Here is a 23,391-nt window from a genome sequence, read left to right as displayed (position 1 = left end):
TTAATGGGTGAACAGAAGGGTGGCTGGTGCTAACACTTTGTAGCTGTAATCTCATCAATTTCTGCAAGACATTTGGTATGTTTTTTATTCCACAGTCCCTAAGGGCACAGTATTAGTTAGTTTGACTGAATCAGTGCAGCAAGCTCCAGTGCAGTACTGTAGCTATAGCAGCACGAGTGAGCAAAACAGCAGTATATCACAATATGAACTCACTGGCACTGATATTACAATGTGGTCTCTGGCAGTTCAGCCTTTTGTCAGTCTTATGAATGAAAATTAGCATTGAGCACAACAGTATGTTGTTTTATCCTGTGTAGTAAAATACAACCCACTCTGCATCTAGGACATCTCATGAGGCCCAGATGGAAAGACGAGCATGTCATAATTTTTATGCTGTCATTTGCCTAGTTTAACAACATCCACAACGTGCTATGTGATGCCATGGTTGTAGACATTCCTGATCCAGGAAGTCTAGCTCTGGCCCCACCTCTCCGAGCATGCAAGTCATGAAAGACTGCATACTATGATCAGTCAGGGTTCAGTATGTAGTCCATGTCTTGGGCAAGTCACGGCACGACTATCATCGCTTAATCTGACATTGTGACCTTCTTTAAAGACATAAATGTCATCTAGTCTGATCCTGGCATTATGGCTCAGTCACACCAACATTTAGCATGACAGAGATATTTCAAAACCAAATTCAATAACTGGTAATGGAATAGTTGTGATAAGTGGATTTGCTCATGGCAGGGAAGTAAATCTCAATCAACTGAGTTAAACTTGTTACAGTTACATAGATAGACAGTGCATTAATTGTCCAAACAGATTTGACTAACTATTATCTTCCTGTCTTTCTTTGTTTCCTTTTCTAGATGTTGGAGCCTAAGGTGGATGCCCCTTCATGTGAGCTGGGCGGAGTAGGAGGAGATCAAGGAGGTGTGTGCCTCCACCTCCCCCCCCGCAACTCTGAAGGTGAGGAAAGCAGCCTGTATCCCTCCAGTCCCTCAGAGCCCCCAACCCTGGGCAGTCCTCACCCCTCAGACCTTGTCACCCCTTTGGATGAGATCTACATGCCCCTTGGGGGTATGATGGGATCTGAGGAGCGACATAAGGTGCCTCCCACACCACCTCCTTCCACCGAGGGTGAGGATTGCAAAAGTATGGAGGGGAACGAGATGGAGATCTGGAGAGAGGGCAAGGATGGGGACAGCAGGAGAGAGGAAGATGAGGAGGAGGATGGGGCCAGCAGAAAGAGTCCAGGGAGTGAGGGGGAAGAGAAAGAAGAAGGAGAAGAGGAGGAGGGAGAGAGGAATGAAGAGGAAGTAAACCTAAACCTGGTGGTGTCAAACACAGATGAAGACAATGCCTCAGAGCCACCTGACACCAATGCTCCCCCCTCATCCTCCTCATCCTCATTTGTCATCCCTGAGTTGCGCCTTGATCGCTCCTTTAGTGCCGATGCCCTCTCCTCACCCAACACTGATGAAGAAGAGTATGATGAAGATGAAGACGAGGAGTCCGAAGAGGAGGACGATGAAGACGACAGTGACGATGCCTACCTGCAGCGTAGTGACAGCAAGCGCCGCAGCATGGTGGAGGGTGCCACCTGTGAGAAGCATGGAGGAGGGGGGCTCAGTGTGCAGAATTCCCTCCGCAGGCGCACCCATAGTGAAGGGAGCCTCCTGCAGGACTCCCGCACGCCTTGTTTCACCTCTGACAACGCCATCAACTGCCTGGAGGCAGGTGGAGCGCACCACAAGGGCGGCTGGACACTCCCATCACCTAAAACCCTGAAGAAAGAGCTGACCAAGAATGGAGGCTCCATGCATCAGCTGTGTATGCTGTTCTCTGGGAGGAAGGTAAGCACTGAAATCATAACATATACTGAGTCATGCAGGAATAAAGCTATAGAAATACAGCTCTTAAAAATTATAGAAAATTCAGCTGCTGCCCTGGTTATAACATATGTTCTCGACTTGGACAACATTGATTACATTGTCATTTACAAGGAATTTGAAGGACAAAATATATTCAAACACACACACACACCAATACTGGGCTTTGGTCTGGAATAGTGCTCACAGTATTTCAGTTTTTCTTTCTGACCTCACATACTGAGTAAAATGTATAATACAGCTCAAAGCCTATGTGTCTCTTAACTATTGCATCAGCAGTGCTTGATGATCTAACAGCTCAGCCCAAAGTTTAAGTTCACTGGTTTCTGTAAAAAGGGTGACATCAAGTGGTAAAATAGAGCAAGTACTCAATAATCCCGCAGTGTTTTTTAAATCTAACAAGCTAATCTACTAAAAAATGTCATAGTGAGTTCAAAAACAGTAGACTTATACATATACATAAACAGTACACATTTTGGCAGTGTATTGCAACTAAAGTTGTTTACCAGGACAGTCTTGAAGCTGAATATACAGTACTATTTATTGCACAAAGTCTAAAAATATTGATTAATTGCATGACAGGATTGCTTTTCAACTATTTTCTACCTAACTGGAGTTTGAAAAATATATTTAAGATGCATTCAAGTCTCAATATATTGTATGTGGGTTAATGGCATTAAAATAACTACACAAGAAAAGACACTCAGCCTTATTTGCATTTATATAACCCCCCTACTGAAGTCAAACATAAGCCATTTTTTGACTCTACTTATGCTTCCACTACACAGCACAATTACCTTGTAAAAATTTTTATGTAAACCTAAAACAATTACACACAATGTTTAAGGGGAGGGAGGGTGAAATAGGCCAGATTCAACTCAATCTCCAACCTCTTCAGAAAGGTTTCAGTTTTTCACACTCACAATCACACTGTTACATACTGACGCTATAAAAAAGACCAAAAACATGACACTAAACGAAACAAAGACACTATAGCCCAAATAAATAATACCAGCTAGTAATACCAAGTAAACATGCCTGCTTTCACTCAAACTGCACATTTGCTTACAAAACATATCTTCATATGAAAGCACAAACAAATGAATGTTTACATACAGACAGCGCTGTCATTTAGTGTACAAAATGCAGATCATTGAATTCATGAAATAAGAATTTACATTGTGTATTGTTTTAGTTACATGCTTATGCCATTATGTACACATTATGTCTATGAATTGATTGATGAATTTTACAGCAGTGTGTTCCGCATGTTCTTACCATTGGGTATTGTTTTAATGTAGCATCTACTGTATGTAAAATACTTGATGGCTGTGTGCCATCTGCAAGTAAAGATTAATTCACTTAAGATTAGATGTTCTGTATTAAATGTGCTTTATTTTGTGTTAAAAGTTTGGCCAGGTTTCCAGATTTTAGCAATATCATTTCATGTCAGCAGCAGTAAGAAACTGTAGTACACTTATCACTAGCAGTCACAAGTAAAAGAGAATACTGTTATGTGAAATTGAATATATTATTTCTAGATTTGGATCGCAAATAAGAACTTTTTCGACTTCTATTTGAAAAGGATTTGTGCAGTGAGTATGCCATTAATTTCAATGCAGGACGTAGTTAATCTAGTTGTCCAACAGAGGGAAGCATGCATCACAGCCCAGCAGCCTCACATAAGTCATATCATATCTTTTCTCACTTCACTTTGGCCAAGGTTGCATAATGAACAATGATTGAGAAATCTCAGTGTGACTCGTTTTCTTTTTAACTATGAAGTAATGTGTTTTATAATTTCTCTAGAATTCTAACACTTTAAATGGAATACAGACAAGTTGTCATCACAGCAATGATTTCTCCCAACAACGCTATTTATAGTAGTTTGAACTGCACACCTGCACACCTATTTCATCAATATGTATTTGGCAATGACTGTTTCTTAAAAAAAAAGAGTGCAGACAAATGGAGAGAAAATAGAAGAAAGAGAACTTGACAGTGATATCAGAGCTCCAGACATCCCATAGACTTAATGATACACAAATGACAGAGGTGATCAAGTGCTCACTCTGTCATTGTAGAATATCAGAAGCACTGCTCCTTTTTAACTATCTCCCCTTCCACAAGTCTGTCAGCACACTCAGTAGCCTTAAATGGCAGTGTGTGTGAGCTGTGCAGAGGAGGAATGCAGCAGACAGAGCTAGAGCCTATTGGTCTTGGCAGATTCAAGGGTAATTTTACTACCTATTGGCGTCATGGACACAGTCCTTTGAGGCTTGTATTTCCATTATTTAAAATGATCTGTCAACCCCCCCATTCATAAATCTTGTTACATCTCTAGGTGCTTAACGTGAGTGTGCGTGTATGTGTGTCCAACCTCTGAGAACTTAATGGGATCAGTAGTGTACAAGTTGTCTTCTCAATGATGGGGTAAAAATATCAAAAGGAACAATTTTCATAAAGGGTTATAAAGTAAAGACTAAATGACAGTCAGTTGAAAATTCATTGATGTGCATTCATAAAAGATGTGTTTTATTTTTTGAAAAATATGAAACAATTTCAAGCATTTTTAATTATTTATTGTTGTGTTTTGATGAACATTTTATCCAGTCATAATATATATATACATTATTTGATATCAACATAAAGTAAGCCTTAGCTTCCCTGCAAACATACTGTTATGCCAATTTGTCCAATGTAGCATTAAGAATGTAGCAAGGGCATGTTTTCTTTATTTTAGAAGTCTTTTGAACTCTTTTGGATTATGTACTATTTACTCACTTAGATGCACTGACTGACCAAATTGAGTCCCCAGACTTTACTGAAGCTAAAGTCCATTTATTACTACCATTTGAATGACTTTGTAATTAAAGTTTGACATTGTTTTCACTTGGGATCCATACGTCAGTTATCATGAAATATAATTTATAGTGATTTAAACACTCAGACTTGAAGCTTTTGACTGAAAACGATACAGTGGGCAATCAAGACTGTTCAAAGAGCTGCACTGTACTGTGTGTGTAGTACATATACAGATGGGGAAAAATGAAAGGAAAAACCTGAATAAAGGAGTGGAGAAACATATCAAATGGATGCTTCGGAGCACCAGGGCTCACTGAATGGTGTGAGTTTGAAAATGATGTGAATACAATGCTACGGCCTTTACAGTCACCAGATCTCAACCCAGTTTCACACCTATAGAAGATTTTGGGCCAACATGTAAGACAATGCTCTCCACCACCATCACCATAAGACCAAATGATATAATATAAACTTTTATCTTCAAATCTATTTAGTGATGTCTGTGATTGTCTGTGATGTTATATGTCCTTTTGTTATGTTTGACTATGTGTCTTTTTCTTTCTATCTGCTGTACTCAGGTCTCGCTTGCAAAATCTCAATGAGATGACCTGATTAAATAAAGGTGGTATATATAAATGACGGAATATCTTGTGAAGGAATGGTGTCCTTCCCTCCAATAGAGTTCCACAGACTTGGCAAGGAGCACTGAAGCTGTTTTGGAGGCTCAACACTTCATGATGGTTTTTCCTTAATTTTCCTCCCATCTGTGTATGTGCATTATAGAGAGAGGAGCAGACACGGTGTGCGATCTACTGTCTCTTCTTTCATAATGTGAAGCCCCCGCTCCTCCTTCTGTCTCTTTCTGTCTGTCACCTCTCTTTTCTCTTGCCAGGCAGTGTTTACTTGCCCTTTAACAAGCACTGACTCTAGTCCTGTCTTTCTTTCCACTCTGCACCTTTTCCTCTCACTTGATGTCTTTAGTGGCCTGTCATCAATGCAAGGAGACCCAGAGACAGACAGAGAGCAGGTCAAGAGAAATAATGTCAGTTTGTTTGACAAACAGATTTTTCGTGACTACCGCTTAAAAGAAACTGTTATTCCTGCCACTGAGTGAAAAATTGTGCAAAACATACAATAGAATGAGAGTATTTTGTTTGATGTCGTATCTGTGTCTGCATTGTTAAAGACTATATCTGTCATATCTGTATTTAGATTGAAAACAATAAGTATACCACAAAATAGCTTTAAAAGGGATCACTAACAGGTTTTGCTGTTCCAAGGCACAAATCATTTAGGACCTGGAGGGAAGGGGGAAAAAGAGAACAATACTGTTTCAAGAATTGAAGAATTCTTGTACACCACATGAATATTTAGCCTTATGGAACATGGATAGTCATCAGTTTACATTGGAAACTTTCTGTTAGTCAAATTTGATAAGATCCAGTTTCCAGTGCTAACAATTGCCTCAGTCTGATAAGGATAGCACATCGAACGGTGTACAAACACAGAGCACCCAGCTGCACTGACATTCAGCAGGATATCATTTTCCACCTAGTTGAGGACAGTTTCAAATCTGATGTTAAGGGTCTGTGTAAAACCTCTTCCAAATGACATAGTAGCCAAATATAGAGACCATCATTGGTTAAAGAAAATATGAGCTACTAGAGCTATAGCTGGATTATAAAGGTCAACAAAGAATGTTTTGCTTCTACAGGCACCATAATAATACCATTAAAACAACAAAAAGGAATTTTAAAGGAATGAGAGCCCAGAAGTAATAAAAAGTGTAGCCTCACTGGAAATTCAGAGACTGAAAAAATCCTAATTTCCAACACAAGACGACACAAGGCATGCTGTAAATAGCCATATAAGACTAAACCACTGCATGTTCTTTCCAATCTGACCATTAAATTAAACTCTCATCTTGCTGTCCAAACCCTCACTCTTTTTCCAGACATCACACTTTTTTCAGTTTCTGAACGTGTTGCATCCACACAGACGTTGTTGCAACAGACACGTGTGCTTTTGGCTTAAACAGGCCAAACATTTTGTTTAGGGGGTCTGAATGTTTGTTTGAAATCTGGATAAATATCGGCTGTCTTTCCAGACGTTGGCGGGAAACAATTTTCATGTGTTTACTGATGCTTGTGTGATTGCTTACATTCCTATGTTGGAATGATGCACAGGGGTGCATAGTACAAAATGAAAATAGGTTAGTATGCATTCGTACTTGAAAACAGGTGTGCTAACTGGGTGGTGCTGCCACACACATACATACACACACACACACACACACACACACACACACACAGACAGACAGACAGACAGACAGACAGACAGACAGAAAGAACTGTTAATCAGATGAACATTTTCTTCTATCCTTTAATATTTTTACATTATCATTCCTCTATCCTTTTTATGATACAATCTAGATGTAAAACAGTAAAAACAATTGGTCATTAATAACATTTTTTATATTTAACAGTGACAACAAGAGGGAGATGAAATCTCTTGTTTGGCTTGAATCAAAATTCAACACTCGAGCAGGCAATTTCTATTTAGTTTTGGTGCACCACGCACACAATCAGCTCATCTATTATATCTGTCTGAAACAGACCTGTAGGCTACTGCACAACTAAATTAATGTTCTAATGTAAATTAAATATTTCTGCTATAGCCTGGGCCTAAAAATAAGAGTGAAACAGGGAAAATCGAAATAAATTATTTAGGCTACTGTCGAAAGTACAGGAAACACAGCATATTACATATTTGTTAGGCTAAAACAAGCTGGATGCAGGGTAATCAGTATACACTGCTCCATCTAATCTAAATGACTCACCAAAATATCATATATCAAATAGCACGCACACCTATACAAACAGTATATTGTCACGTGTACAAAAATTTGTTTGGAATAACTTGTATGACTTTTGTAAAATATTTGTCAGTTGTATGGGCTACAATAAGCTCCCATTGAAAAACCAATAATAACAGTACAGTTAGGTGTCTGCAATAATATTTACTTATACTTGTTTTACCTTATAAAGATACCTTTTAGAATTGCATAAATACGTAGGGTAAAGTACACAGAAATGAGTTTAGAACAGCATGTTTGGAGGATTGTACCTTCCTAGTATAGTGTTTCTTCAATTTCCTGGACCTCCACTAAATGTCCACTGCACTGTGATAAGCAGGATAAACAGTTAGAGGAACCTAAACATGCTATTTTAGGCCTACGCAGAAAAATATTGGTAAACTTTATGTACTGTTAAGTCATCTTCAAGTGCCTCAGCTACATGTCTAAGCTCTAAACAGTCTTCCAAGACAAAGCTATTAGTGCTGACCTCTCATCAGTCCCCAGGCCCCAATGTGCATGTTCCTTGTAGTTTACCTAATCTTAGCTCAAAGGTTATGAGAGAGGCACAGCACTTGTTGATATCAAGACTGTGATGTGTACCTCACATGGGTCAGCGCCCGCGATCCAGAGCTAATAATTGTATGTTTTTTACTGAATGAACTGCATAAGAGATTCATGGAAACAAAGTACTGTGCATCAATGAGAGCCAGTCTCAAGTCTTTTTTTTTGTCCAAATATGAAACAAAATAGATTCTGCAGGTAATTTACCTCGGGCCAAAGTATACATCAGAATCAGGTCGTATTCTGTGACAGCACTGTGACACACTGAATGGATAGTATTGCAGGTAAACAAGAGGGGTTTCTTCTGTTTGACTGTACAGTAGGTGGCCCGGAAGGGACAAAATGTCTCCAGGGTTCAATTCCATGTGAGATGCAGCCAGGCTGGATATGTCCAGTGAAATGCTAAACGAGTAACATTTAAATATTTACTGAAGAGACTGAACAAGCATTCAGGACAGTCAACACAGTGTCCAGTCACACAAGTATCTATTGACAAAGATGTGAATGAACTAAACATGATGTTTTTCATTTTATGGTGTTTTACTTAACAGTTTACAATCAAATTTCAATGACTATGCTTGCAAAAGTCCACCCATATTATGGAAGGCAATATATCATATATGAGATTCCCCCAAAAAGAAGTAGTTACATAAGACAGAACAGACAGAAAGAATTCTTGTCAGTTGCTTAAAAAAGGAAGAGGAATGCACAGTAAGGGAGAGCATAGGAAAAGCACAAACCAACAATGTTACATTTCATCTCTCTCTCTCTCTCTCTCTCTCTCTCTCTCTCTCTCTCTCTCTCTTTATCTTTGTTTCATGGACAAATACACATATTAGTGATTCCTTTGCAAGTTCTGTTCTCAGACATAATTAAGATACATTACACAACCAAGTAGTCCTCTCACATTCTCTTTCCATTTCTCCTTCATTACTCTACATAACTGTCTCCATTCTTGTTATTTACAACCTTGACTTGAACAGTCTTGACACATTATAAGGAGTTATGGCACTTACACACATACACACGCACACATAAACACACACTCCCACACATACACTATGGCTACGAGCATTTTGATTTAAGTGTTAGCTCTACTTATTGCATCATATAGGTATTGTGAAATAGATCAAAGAAATTAATTGACCTTTTGTTAAGGTCCACCCTCCGTAGTTACTGTTGCTACGTCAAATTTTCAAATCAAGCATGGCACAAATGCGGTTTATTTGCAGTTTGATTAAACACAGAGACAAACAAAAGCAGGCTTCTCTTTTCTCGTCGACAATGTCAATTTTGTCAGCTGAAATGTCAATGGTCGCCAGCAGATTTTATCAGATGTAGCTTGTTAGTTAGCATTTGCTAATTAGCTTATGCTAACACCGTGAATTTGTGGGAAACTCCATCTTGAGCTGAATTTTTAATGTTTCCAGCTCACTTGTATCAAAATGAGAATCTGCGTGCTGGCTACATACATAATATAACGTTAAAAGACTGAGGCTAAAGCTTTAGGTCCCAGGCAAAAAGTCAGCATCCTCACCAGTTGATGATCCATGTAGAAGACATGGAGCAAGCAACACACGGTTTAGATTTATACTTTACTGTTTCACTTTTACTAGAGAAAAGGCTGTGAGGATGAGAACTAACTGATCAATTTGACAAACGTAATGCTGTCTCAGGTAATGAGTTTTGGCTGGAGTTGCAAAGGACAGGACAGAGCAGCTTAGCCTAAATTCTGACATAGTAGCATACAGGACCACACAGTGGATGTTCCAGTCTTGAAAAGGGATTTTTCTAACATAACCTGTAATTCATCAAAATAATGTAGTTAGTTTATAACAGTCTCCTTGGCTTTGGAAAACACACTGTTCAATCCATTCCTTGTGAGTATCTCTCTTACTAGTGCTCCATGCACGCTTCAACATGTGGTGAAATCCAAAGCTCGACAGGCCTGTCGTGCTTAGTCACAGTTGCTAAGCTATCATTGGACAATCGCTGTTCAGGGGAGAGGTTTAGCAACAGTCAATTGTGTTGTTTTTTGTTTGCATCTTGTTTACTAAATATACACATCTTTACAGACATCACACCATCCAGAGATATGAGATATTCTGGCTTCATAGATAGGCAGCCACTAACAAGAAGGGAAAAATCCATTGCCATTTGAGCAACTGTGATAACCAATGAGAGTCCTTTGGGAGGAGCTATCACTTTCACTCCATTCTGATATAGAGATTTTATTGTGACTTTGACTGTCAATTCAATTCAATTCAATTTTATTTATATAGCGCCAATTCATAACAGACGTTATCTCATTGCGCTTTTCCTATAGAGCATGTCTAGACCGTACTCTTTACACAGTGCAAAGACCATGTAGAATAAAAAAAAAAATTATATAGTAGAATAGTAATTGTAGTGTTAATATTAATAAATTAATAATAATAGGAATGACAGCTATAGTTAAAATAATGTCAGCATCAGCAACAGAGCCAATAACAACAACTGTAGTAGCAGTCCACAGATCCAGACTCTGCAGCTCCGGAGGCAGAAATACCAGCTGAAAGCGACTGAAGGAGAGAGGAGAGAAACGAGAAAGCACAAAACTACGGGAGAGAGAAGATGTTGAGTTAGTAACATGCAGTAATGGGATAAAAGATACAGATGGAGAGGGAGAGGAGGAGAGAGGAAAGAGGCGCATCATGTGAAGTCTCCCAGCAGTCTAGGCCTATAGCAGCATAACTAAGCGATGGTTCAGGACTCACCCAAGCCAGCCCTAATTATAAGCTTTATCAAATGTGGAGATGGTGTCTGCCTCCCAAACCCAAACTGGGACCTGATTCCACTGGAGAGGAGCTTGATAACTGAAGGCTCTGGCTCCCATTCTACTTTTGGAGACTCTAGGAACCACAAGTAACCCTGCATCCTAGGAGTGCAGTGTTCTAGTCAGATAATATGGTATAATATCGTATCTTTAAGATACGATGGTGCCAGACCATTAAGAGCTTTGTAGGTGAGGAGAAGGATTTTAAATTCTATTCTAGATTTTACTGTCAAGTGACATGATTTCTTCTTATTATATAAATTCTTCACATCTGCTTATTATTTCTTCCCTGCCGAAAGTCAGGAACTTTAATGTGGGAGCATGTGTTTTCACTATATTTCTCAGATTTTTAAAATATGTGTGCATAAATGAGTGTTATAGATGAATGGATGGTTGATAACCATTATGGAATCTTTTGATTGCTTTATTTCTGTAGTCTTACACACATGGAAAAAGGCATAAAAAACAAAACAAATTTGCACAACACCTGCAGGGTTATTTAAGATCATTTCCAAAAACAAAGTCATACACTTTTGAAATTTTTCCCTTGAAATGAAACTTATTTGTCTTAATGAATTTAGTAACTCCTTGTGACCTCATGAGAGTTCAAAGCTTCCCACGCTAATCCTTCTTTGCCAGGGAAGCTCCCACATGGCCAAAAACTCAGCCTGTATACCCATATTCCTTCTCTCTCTCACTCTTTCTCTGTACTAAAACACTCAGTAGGCTCCACATGGACTTATACGCTTTCATAAATCCCCACCACAAAGGCTAAGATAGCATCCCTCCTGTTTATTTGTTTGGCTGTTTGTGAGTTCTGAGGGGGTTTAATGAGCTACCTGGATAGTTACTATTGTGAACTGTTCGTGAAGGGGTGTGGGAACATGCTGTTTCCATTGATTAACTCTGATATTGCTGTAATATGTGAATAAAGGATATAATAGCATCCTTTGAAACTGATTCTAAAAGATAAATTGTTCCTGGAATGTTTCCAATTTGAACAGAGGAACAAGAGCAAAATAGAACAAGTCAAACATTGAATGTCAGCACACAGAGGTCTCTGGCTCAGTACTTGTAACTCTATCCACATGGTAACAGCTTGCTTCTATGCATGATTCTTGCTAACAGTACTGACATTTGACAAAATTAGTGACCAAGCAAAAGCAGGGGTATTGTTTCTCATGAGTGATATACATAGAGGAAGACAAAAGCCTGGAAATTGTGAGGCAGGGAATAGTTTCATTTAGTTTGACTGAGCAGATAAAGATGATGAGAATGAACATGACTAATACAATTACTCAAAGGCACATCACATCCAACATAGGATTACGGTAACCAATTTAGGGTAATATACAACAGTTATTATAAGCAATCTACATTTCCTCAGTGACCTTTAAATTTAAATGCTGTTCAGGGCTTTGATGATGTCTTTCGATCGTAAGATGTGATGGACTGATGTCATGGCACTTACTAACTAACTGGACCTATTTCAACAGACCCATGCTTCCTGCCCACCCTAGTGCTCTATAGTGTATGCAGTTAGGTCATTAAGTGACAGGACTTTGGATGCTGTCACTGGTACAACAAAGCGCTCTCCTGACATTCACCTAATCCAAGAGAAGATCCAGAAGGCTCTTGTTTTATAGTTGTGTGTGTTTGAATGGAGGTGTTTACAGCGCTTGTTGCCACAGCAAAATTTTGACAGAATCAGGAATCGGTTACATAAATGTTGATAGATGGTTTCTCGCATATAAATAAACACACACACACAAACTCACACTGTAGTCTTTGGATCACAAATGTTCAAAGATACTGAGTAAAGCTGACCTGACAATAAATGATGCACTTTAAACTCTATAAGACGGTGTAGTCCCTCATTCGTCCAGGAGTGTTCCGGCTCCCATCCGGAAGTCATTTTCAATTGGACTTCCGGATGGGAGCCGAAACGTCTTGATTCTGAAAACAGTGTCCAGATGACTACGACTGAAACCTTTTCTACGGTTTAAACTCTATACTTCAGTTTTATTTTATTTTTGATTTAACCTTTATTTAACCAGGAAGTCCCTTGAGATTAAAATCTTTTTTTTTTGAGCGAGACCTGGCCAAGATAGCACACCACTAGCAAGGTTACAAAAATTATTAAAAAAAGAACATGTCAAAAACAGACAAGGGACAACAGACACATAATACGAAATTCATCTTAGGAATAGCAATTGCACTCTTCCGTTACATAGTTTTTTATCAAATGAGCATGAAATCTGGAAATGGAAATTAATGATCTTTGTGCAAAAAATAGATAAATACCATCAACACTTTTGTAAAGGAGACAAGCACTACTTTAACATTGAAATAATGCAGTGGAAAGTGTTTCAGCCATAATAATGTTCCTAAACATTGTGGTCAGGGTGGAGTGTGACTATTCCTTCAGTTGTTAAGATCCGGTTTCAGTTCCCAACCTTCACCAAAAATTTTCCTACATTGAGTTTTGATTAGGAAATTATCTAATTTGACCATGACCAAAGCCTTTCATTAACCTTAAAGAAATGATCCACTACCATTTTAGGAAGCCTTTTGCAAATTGTCCCGAGTTGTCTTGTGTGTAGGATACACAACCTTTTGACCAAGTCCCGGTGTGTTCTGTCTCGGGCGTAAAAATGGTACATACAGTGAGATAACAAGAACGTGGTGTACTTTATCTGCACGCCAGCTATGTGGTCCACATCAGCACTTGACCCTGGCTAAGTTCGAATTTTAGACACACACAACTGTGTAGCAGCACATGCAGAAACAGGACACACAATCGCTTACACTCCCCAGGAGGCAAGAGGCAGGGTGAACAATGCTGGTGAGATGGTGGGAGCACACATGCTGTCCTCACAGGATGGGAACAGGATCAAGGAAAACAATCAGTCCTGGAGGTAGAGAAAGGGAAATCAAAGTTCACTCCTTGATGTTAGAATAAGGTGTGCATTCTAAAATAAAACATTTAATTGAGTTGAATAACCTTTTTCTGCCTGTCACTGAATTTGTAGCAGTCACCTAAGGGTTCCTGCTATGATTACAACAAACTGTAGTATGCTCCACATTAAATCATACAGCACTGTCACACAACTCTAAAACCCATTCAGATTGCCAACATGAGTGTATCTATTTTTCTTTCTGTTCTTGACCGGCATTCATTTTCATTTCTCACAATTTATGGAATAAATAGCGATAGCAGGATAGCACTGTGTATATACTGTGTAAAAATAATTCAAAGGATGTATTTTGGCTCTAGTCTGATTAAATTATCTTTATCTTTAAAATCTAATTTCTGGAGTTGTGGTATTTGATCCAGTTAACCTTTGAATGTTTGTTTTTTTTTGGACATTTTGTTCACTACACAACTGATAATCCACAAGCCCTGTTTGCTCAGTTTTTATCAGAAAGCTGAAATTACATACTGCAAAATGTAAAAAGTACACCAGGAGCTTGACATTTGGTTTTAGTGTAGTTTTCTTTTCACAAGAGACACAATCCTTTCTTTTAGTGCTGGTGGGAGTCTGGAGTTTCTGTTTAGAAGGCTATGTCGAGCGCCATAGCAGTTCATAATTTATAACCTCTGATGTGTGTAATTTGCTTTCAGTCTTCTTTTTATCTATGCATCAGTTTACTTTTTAATGGATTCTTTTTACATGGAAATTAATGACGCTATGACGACAAAATGTACCTCTTTAAAGACGTTGAGGCTAATGGTTTTGCGTTATATAGCTTCACTTAAAAAACACATATGCTTTAATCTTGTCTGTCACTCCACAAATAGAGGCCAACAGTAAAGTCAGGTATTCCATGACTGCTGTGTGTTGTTTACTTCCACTGGAAGGTGAAGCACAACTTTTACATGAGTGAGTGTGTGTACATCATAACCCGCCTGCCACGGTTGGAATCTCATTTGCAGTATTCCTCCCTTCTCTCCCGACCACCATACATCTCATCCCGACATGCTGCTTTTCTAGTAATCTAGTAATCAAAGAAACCCCCAACCTAATCTTTCAAACTAAAAACAATGAAACAAATCATGCTCAGAAAAGACTGACCGTACAAGGTCTTTTTATTATCTATTAAACTCAGTAGCGAGAGAGATGCAGATGTTATAAGACAGATGTTAGATGTTTTCATGCACCTGGAGTTCATAAAGTGAGTTTGATATACAGAAATAACAGCTTTCATCTGGCCAGTGTAACTGTCCCAAGGAGCATGTGTCACTAATATTTTCTTAATGTTGCTGCATCATTGCAGCAAATTCATGACAAATCCATCATCTTAACTTATGAGAGTGTCTGCAAACAGGGTAGCCTGAGAGTCTGGCTAAAACAGATTGCAGGCTTTGGGTAAAAATTCACAACTGTCTGAAAACAAATGATATAGTGGCCAATGTAGCATAATAAGAAAATATATCTTCATGGTTTGCCCCATTGTGGCTGCAGCCAATTGGGAATCATTGGCCCATTGGTGCTCCTGATGGCCAGTCTGTACATAACTGCCAGCTCTGGAAAGAATTGTAAGGCTGCAGCCATTAAAATTCCAAGCGGAAAGGTCATCCGCTGGTCAGAAAATGTCAATAACTTTTTAAGAGACAGCACCAGGACTGAGTAACCTGACAGCTTTTCAGAGCAGCTTGGAGAAGTGACGTTGTACGAGCATTGTTCATTAACATCCTGTGACATGGGAAGTACTTATGCAGGAAGCAGCCATCTCCTGAGCGGTGCTGAATAACAGGAGGCAGAGGAGAGGCAGATCAAGTACAAAACACACACATATACACATACTGGTCTCTCTGGTCTCTCACAAATTTGCAGACAATGCACCTTTTGTATCTGATTTCATTATGTAGTTTGAGTAGGAATGACTCAGTATCCTGTCTGTCGGTCACTGAGTTTATTTTCAGATATTACTGAATATTGTGGCTGTGCCATTGTACTGTATGTGTGTGTTTTGTGTGTGAGTGTGTGTTAGCAGCTGCCATCCAATTACACAATCTCACATTCTCTCACAGAAACACACACACACAATCATACTCTCTTGGCTTTAACCGCAAGTTTATTTCACCCAAAATGTCCTTTTATTTGTAAAGGAAGTTGGGAAAATATTTCCTGTGACATAAATTGAAACAATGAAAAAAAAAACTAACTAACAAAACATGGCATTAAAGCAGTTTTGTAATTACACATCAAAGACAATCAGAGGCTCAAGGCTTTTTTAAAACAAAAAAAGAACTGTGAGAAAAAACTGTCTTAAAAATAGTGAAAGTATATCTGTATGAATACATTTTGAAACTCCCCCACTGAACATCAGTTTGTGCCTTTTATTAAATCTTTTTACTCTATCTTGTTGTATTTTCTGGCTCTTATAAAGACTCCATTGTTCCTCCAATGCCCCTCGGAGAGAGAGAGCCTAGTCTTCACTTTTTTGTCTCCTTTTTCTTATGTTCTTTGAACTCTCTGGCCAAAATCTATGAGGAAGTGCAAACATGTATCAAGGGAAAGCAATGGCCAAGATTATCATCAAACAAGCAAGCTGTGTCCAGTTATTTGCTTGGTTTACTAATTCTGTTATTCAAATGAGACATTTTAACATAGAAACAGCTAGCAGAGTTATATTTTTGCAAGTAAATTAAAATAAGGCATGATTTTTCCCAGATCTAGAATTAGAACTATAGAACTTTACAATTGCATGATAAAGTTCCTCATTTCTGGAACCATGTGTTTTCTGACTTTCGGATCACATTCCCGCAGGGCTTGTATTTATCAAGGATGTCTGAGTCACTAATGGGAAGTAAAACTTGGACTAAAGTACAGCTTGAGAGTTAGTTTTGCTTTCATTATGGACTAAAGGTTCAGATTTGAGAGTGATAGACAACAACCCTCAGAGCCGTAAAAATGTAATGAATTATATCTTGTAATTTATCTCTGTAGTTACAATGTACAGTCAACACATTCAAAACACTGGCAGGCTATTCTAAATAGAATTAAATAAATTATATTTATACACAACAGGTTTTTAATGCGCACCATCTTGCACTTTTTAGCCAGGACACCTATTCATTGTGGGATTTAGAAGATGCTTCGGCTCTGTCATTGGTCTGTTCTCATGGTTTCAACGCATAATTGCTTCATGTGCAACACAGAGAATTTGGCCACAACATTAACATAACAGGATTATTCATGCATAACCAATACTGTATGTGTTGAAGCTTTTTTCTGTATAGTGACAGTGTAAATGCAGTTACAGCTGTTATGTCCCAAATCATCACTGTTGTAGTTGTATTTTCTTGCTGCTGTATTGGGCCTAAATTAAGTGTAAATTGCAAGAACTTGTTTCTGCAAAGCGGGCACAGTTTTGTAAATGGAGCCATTATCCAAAGTCATTCGCGAGAAGTGTTTTACCTGTCACTGTCCACCTGTTAGGAACTCCTAACACGCTTGGACAGCTCTGCAGCTCTCCTGAATCCTGGAGTAGATAAGAATAATTTTCTAGGTGAAGAAAGTTCATCATATGCTCATACCTGCTCATGCTCAAAAATGTGTCTCTGATTTCAAGTGTTATACACAGGCCTAAAACTGATTCACTTTGATTTTTTTAGTTTTTACATAAAACAGTCTGCTATGTTGGATGCTACAGCCTAATAAGTTGTTAACATGTGCCTCACACTCTCAAACAAAACAGCGAGTGAGAACTGACTGTGACTGTGATTCACATCCCATCCTGTGCCAAACTAACCTACTGTTGTCTATTGCCTATTAATTGTCAGATTATTGAAGATAGAGAAGGAGGTTGATGATGAACAGAATGGTACTATTCTAGGTAAGGAATAAAAAGCAGGAATTAAATAATATTGGTAATAATCAGAATCAGAAATACTTTATTGATCCCCGAGGGGAAACTCTTTTGTTACAGCAGCTCACCTTTACGTCAGTGCACACAGGAATAGAGGTACTAGCAAAAAACATAATACACTATAATACAGGTCAGAAAATAAATTAAGTGGCCTGTATTATAATGTATTATATTTTTTGCTAGTACGTCTATTCCTGTGTGCACTGACGTAAAGGTGAGCTGCTTGATTCATGGCTCTTGTGACTACATGTGAATGTGCAAGTAGGAATTTTGACAACCAAATAGAGTATGACCCATGTTTTCTGTGTCCCAAATAGCAGATGCATCCAGTGAATTAAAATTAGTGCAGTCTGGTTTGGTAAGTCACATGGAGACAATAAAGGGAATCATTTCCTCCTCTATTTGTGTACTTTATATAGGTTCCACATCCTGATAAACATACGACTTTAGTCTGTAATGCATGCTTTCCCTTTCTTTAATAGTAGAAAGTGAAAGTACGTACAAACAGAAAAGCCTTAACCAACAAATGTTTTTCTCTGTTTTAGTATTAACTTCATATATGGTATTATAAACATATGGTTTAAATCACATTTAACCACATGAATCCCTGGTTATCCCTGGTGAGATTGAGATGAGCAGAATTGTTAAAGGCTACAACAGGCTAATAATACTGCAATGTTTCAGCAGCTGTATTGTAATCCTGTGGTCACTGTTAAAATATGTGTCCACATCAAACCTTATCAGCATTGGAGCACCATTAAACCCAGTGCAGGGGCAGGGGCTGGTTCATGATGCCAGGTTGGATGACTTACTGTCAGTCTAAAAGGGGTATGACACACACACACACACACACAGAGTAAAGCCACACAATGTCAGGAAACTGTGGTCTAACACATAGCACCAATCCAAGGCTGCACTAAAATGGAATGGGAGATTGTCTGGGTCCCCATAATATGGTTCAGACGCCAGCTTGTCAATTTGTTTTCAAATAAAAGGAAGCAGCACGAAGGAGGTCTGATTAAGAAAAGCAGCAGGGGTTGAACTGGTTTAAATACACAAAGACCAAGATTCATTTCTCTACCTCTGGGGTTTTAGGTTGTCGGAGGATTTGGAGTCTGGATTGACTGGGTCAAGAATGTTTCAGAGCTGTGTTGAGAATATTGTTCCTACAGTGGGTTTGTTAGTGAAGAGAACAAATGAAGAATGTACAGTTTGTTGAGACAAAGGCCGACAGTTTTGCCCTGTCCTATCAGGGAATAGCAGCCCATTGGCGTTCCAGACTTCTTTCCCAACCACACACACTATTCTTCCTTGACTTTGGCTAGTTATGTTCCCAGATCATGTGTATATGATGCTGTTTACACCTGGCGTTAACATGTTCCTTAGGTGATCTGATCACAAGGGGACAGCTCTAAGTACGTCAATTCGTCAGTAGGGGGGTCCCAGACTGGAGGAAAATGCACGACCCTCACTCCACCATAAATAACCATATTTTATTATATTCACACCAAAAAAAGGTAGTATTTGCAGAAAATATCGAACCATGACTCTTAAACCTTGGCCCTCTGACCACCCTTCACTCATCGGGAAAAAAAGCTACCAGCCAAACTTACTGTGTCCTCTCCTATAGTAGCTACTCAAAAGTTAGATATGACAATTCCAGCTCTGAAACAAAAATAAGACACTAACTTAATCTAGCCAATGCAATGAGCAAACAGTATGGCGGGAGTGAGAGTTATCACCAAAACAAACAACTAATTTCTAATTTTCTCAAAATGCAAATCCTCCTTACTTCAGCAGAATATGAATATATGGGTGCATGACAGCTACTCCCCACCACCACCACCACCACCACACAAAACAAACAAAATTTAATAAGCCTACATATCACACGCAAACAGCGTGTACACAGCCAACATGTTAATGACCGTTTTCCCCAAAAACATGTTACATACACAACAGTGGCAACAGTGCCCAGAATAATATCAATTGGCACGGCAGCCGTAAAAATAAAATTAGAACTGATGACTTTTTTAATATTATTGGGCCAATTAATGTTTTCATTAATGTTTTGAACTTACTTTAGCATTGCCAGAAACGTGTTTGCCCATACAATTGCCTTCACACGTGCATGCATGTACTGTATATGTACATGGGAGTTGCTACAAAGACATGTGTGCAACACACATGCAGCCAGGTTAAACCTTTATCTGTGTAGCTGCACATCCATCCTACAACCCTTAACAGATTGTCAACATCTGTATCCCATGCCTAAGGGGGCGATATTGTCTAGTGGTCTTTGGCAGATTCTGTGTTTTCTTACTGTCTTCAGTGAGGCATGTGAGCAGTCTATGCACATAAGCATGCACACACACACAGACACACTCACTCACACACACACACAGACACACTCACTCACACACACACACAGACACACACACAAACAAACACACACCAGGGTTATTTTTAGACGAGACTCAGACTTTTTTATGCTCCACTGGCCATTGGCAGGCAGTCTGTGTGTGTGTGTGTGTGTGTGTGTGCGTGTGTGTGTGCATGCATGTGTCTAAGTCTCTTTTGTGTGTGGAGGCCCGGGTGGGGTCCGGCTCCCAGAAAGAACACAGAGAAAAGGAGAAACATAGAAACTTGAGAATAAACCTGTAATGGTGTAATATTCTATGATTTGACTAATTTAACACAAAACTACTCAACTGTACAATGCTAGACAATGTTTGACACCAATGTTTATTACACATGGAGCCTGATTAATTAAATACAGTGTATGTATCTTTTTACATAGGTAGTCACTTGAAAATAAGTGTAATATGACTCAAAACTATTCTACGTTTTACATCTTGCCCTTAGTGTCCTGTGCCTGTTAGAGGCTGGTATTCAGTGTAAGTATTCCAGCAGATTTCACTATATATCATTATAAATGGGAATTAAAAGGAAGCTGGAAGGCCATTTTGATTCTGTATGAAATCATGGTGTTGTAATTTTAAGACACTGACTTCCTACTGACACGATGCTGTCATGTATCTTGATCTGTGCTTCTGATGTCGGACGTAAACATGAGATTTGGCACTGTGTGTGTGTGTGTGTGTGTGTGTGTGTGTGTGTGTGCATGCATGTATGACAGGGAGACAGTATGAGAAAAGTAAATATATTTTATAGGCCCTTCAGGTCTCAGAAAATATGATTTGAAGTTTGACGTTGAAGTTTTATAATCTGTCTTTGGCCACTGCTCCAGCTTGGATGCCATCCACATTGTTTGTGTGTTGATTCATTCAAACAGTATGCATGCTTCACATTATGATTTTAAAAATGTATTCAATTAGCCAGTTGTAGCAAGAAAGCAGACACATTTCACTGTGTGTGTGGATGTGGATCCAGCTGAAACATAGCAGTCTAGTGTGAATGAGCATCCAGTCCTTACATGCAGGCAGCTAGTCGAACAAAGGCTGACTCAATAAGCGGACAATCCCCCTCTGATCACCAATGGCTACACAGCATAATTTGCTCTCCTGATACCCCTGAATAATACTGCCCTGAGGGGGCTACATCAGGACAAATATCTCTGGAGAGGGCAAAGTTTGCGTAGTTTTCCAATAGTTTTCTTTGGTTTCAGGAGAAAGCCTGGCTGACGGCTCCATAGGGACTGGAACTCCCCTGTTGTGTCGTTCCCTCTCAGATTACTGATTAGATTTTGATGTCTCTCATGACCCTCAATGCCTTAATCCCCGTTCATGCATCCTAATATCACCTGTGTTTGTAGTAGCTGTTGATGATTTAGTTACCTTTAGAGCTGGAGGATATATATCAAATATTTATTGTGGTGTGGGAATATATCATCTAGGGTTTGGTTATAGCACTGTAGATTGTGATTGGTATTAAATGTTGTGTACGGGTCTATTCTGCAGAGTGAGAAATGAACAATGACTCAATGCCTCTACCTGTTTGTACACCATATTCACATTAGTACTTGTCTTTTCTTAAACATTTCTTTTCTGTAAATACATTCAAGCACTATTAGTCACATTATCACTGTCGTTGGTTAAAAATATCAAGCATCTTGTCAGTATTACCCAAGAAATACAACATTAGCTTGCAAACATTGTATGTGTGTAGGAGTCTATTTGTATGACTTAGACAGGTCTTTGTACCCATCGTACAGCAGCCCTAAAAATATTTTGTTCCTGCTCTTAGCTTGTACTTATTTTTAGATGGCTCCTACATAACACACACTCATTCACCTTTCACAGTCAACTGTGACTTCAGTCAGAAAGTGTTGAGTGCATCAGTGTACACTTCCTATAATGTCTATCTGAATCTCAGTTGGGGGAAGGAGTCATGAAAGGGAAAGATATGGCAGAGAGATGCCCTACTGTCATCCAGGATTGTGAGCAGATAAATCCATTCACAGACACTAGGAACTAGTTTTTATTATCAAGGAATAGCTGGATACTTATTATCACTCAAATAGGCAGTAAATCTTTCAATAAGGAGTCTACAATCAAAAGCTGCACTGACGTCAAGGTGCACTAACACATTGTACTCACCCACATCAACATTGAACAAGGTCTAATTTACAAGCCTGACATGAAGAGTTTCAGTGCTGTGCTGCTGAAAGAACCTTGAGGGGATTTTTAAAAAAATATGTTTTTTCTATTATCATCATCAAGTATTTTGATGCCGTTGAACTTTTTTAAACATTTCAGAATGCACCACGTGAAGCAGGGTTATATTTCATTTTATACAAATTTTGAATTACAAGAAATGAATGATGAAACAATTCACAGCCAAGACAGACAGCCATGACAGAATGAATGTTTTATAATTTATGTCACATAGAGCAATATCATCTAATGGCTAAACGTCTTTCTTCTCCTGTGTTCTTTGCAGTTGTCACTCGAGTAGCTTAATATGGGTGATGTATTGACCAAGTTCAACAACAATGCAAAAGCACAGCAGGATATTACTTTGGGCAGCTGGTATATGTAGGGTGGTTCATGATGCAGGAAATGTTTGCTCATGGAGCTAAGCGTTATTGTTTGAAAACAATAATAGTCCCACAAACACAATGTGACCACACACATTTTCACCGAATGCATGCGCAATTGGACACACAAAGACACATCAATATGTATGTATTATCATACTAGTGAGGACCCTCCTTGATGTGATTTAGCCTCTAACCATAGCCTTTGACAATGCAACTACAGTACATGACTAGCCTTAACCTGTACTCAAACTTTTAACCTTAAAGGAATATTTTGACATTTTGGGAAATACGCTTATTCACTTTATTTGCCGAGAGTTAGATGAGAAGATTGATACCACTCCCGTAACTGTGTTAAATATAAAGCTACAGCCAGGATATGATTACCGTAGCTTAGCATAAAAACTGGAAACGGGGGGAAACAGCTGACATCAATCTTCTCATCTAACTCTTGGCAACACTCTACCCGCTGTAGGCTTGAAAAGTGACTGTAAAAAGTTTGTAGCTTCCTCACTGATGGAGAACAACAGCTGTGGTCAGCTTAAAGTCAGGCAGTTACCATGGATTCCCATGGTAAAAAGTG

General features: G+C 38.9%; 1 protein-coding gene across 14 annotated transcripts in view; it reads left to right on the top strand.

Moving 5' to 3' along the window:
* Nucleotides 1-23,391, top strand: part of rgs3a (regulator of G protein signaling 3a) — a 155,635-nt gene that overhangs the window by 115,792 nt on the left and 16,452 nt on the right. For all 14 annotated transcript variants that reach the window (XM_044173710.1, XM_044173705.1, XM_044173704.1 and 11 more), the window contains one exon: nt 873-1,859. In XM_044173710.1, coding sequence (XP_044029645.1) covers nt 873-1,859 — 987 coding nt within the window. The remainder of the gene's footprint in view (nt 1-872; nt 1,860-23,391) is intronic.

This window comes from Siniperca chuatsi, linkage group LG18 (assembly GCF_020085105.1).
Source record: "Siniperca chuatsi isolate FFG_IHB_CAS linkage group LG18, ASM2008510v1, whole genome shotgun sequence".
Taxonomy (NCBI): Eukaryota; Metazoa; Chordata; class Actinopteri; order Centrarchiformes; family Sinipercidae; genus Siniperca; species Siniperca chuatsi.
This window is presented reverse-complemented; position numbering and strand designations above follow the sequence as displayed.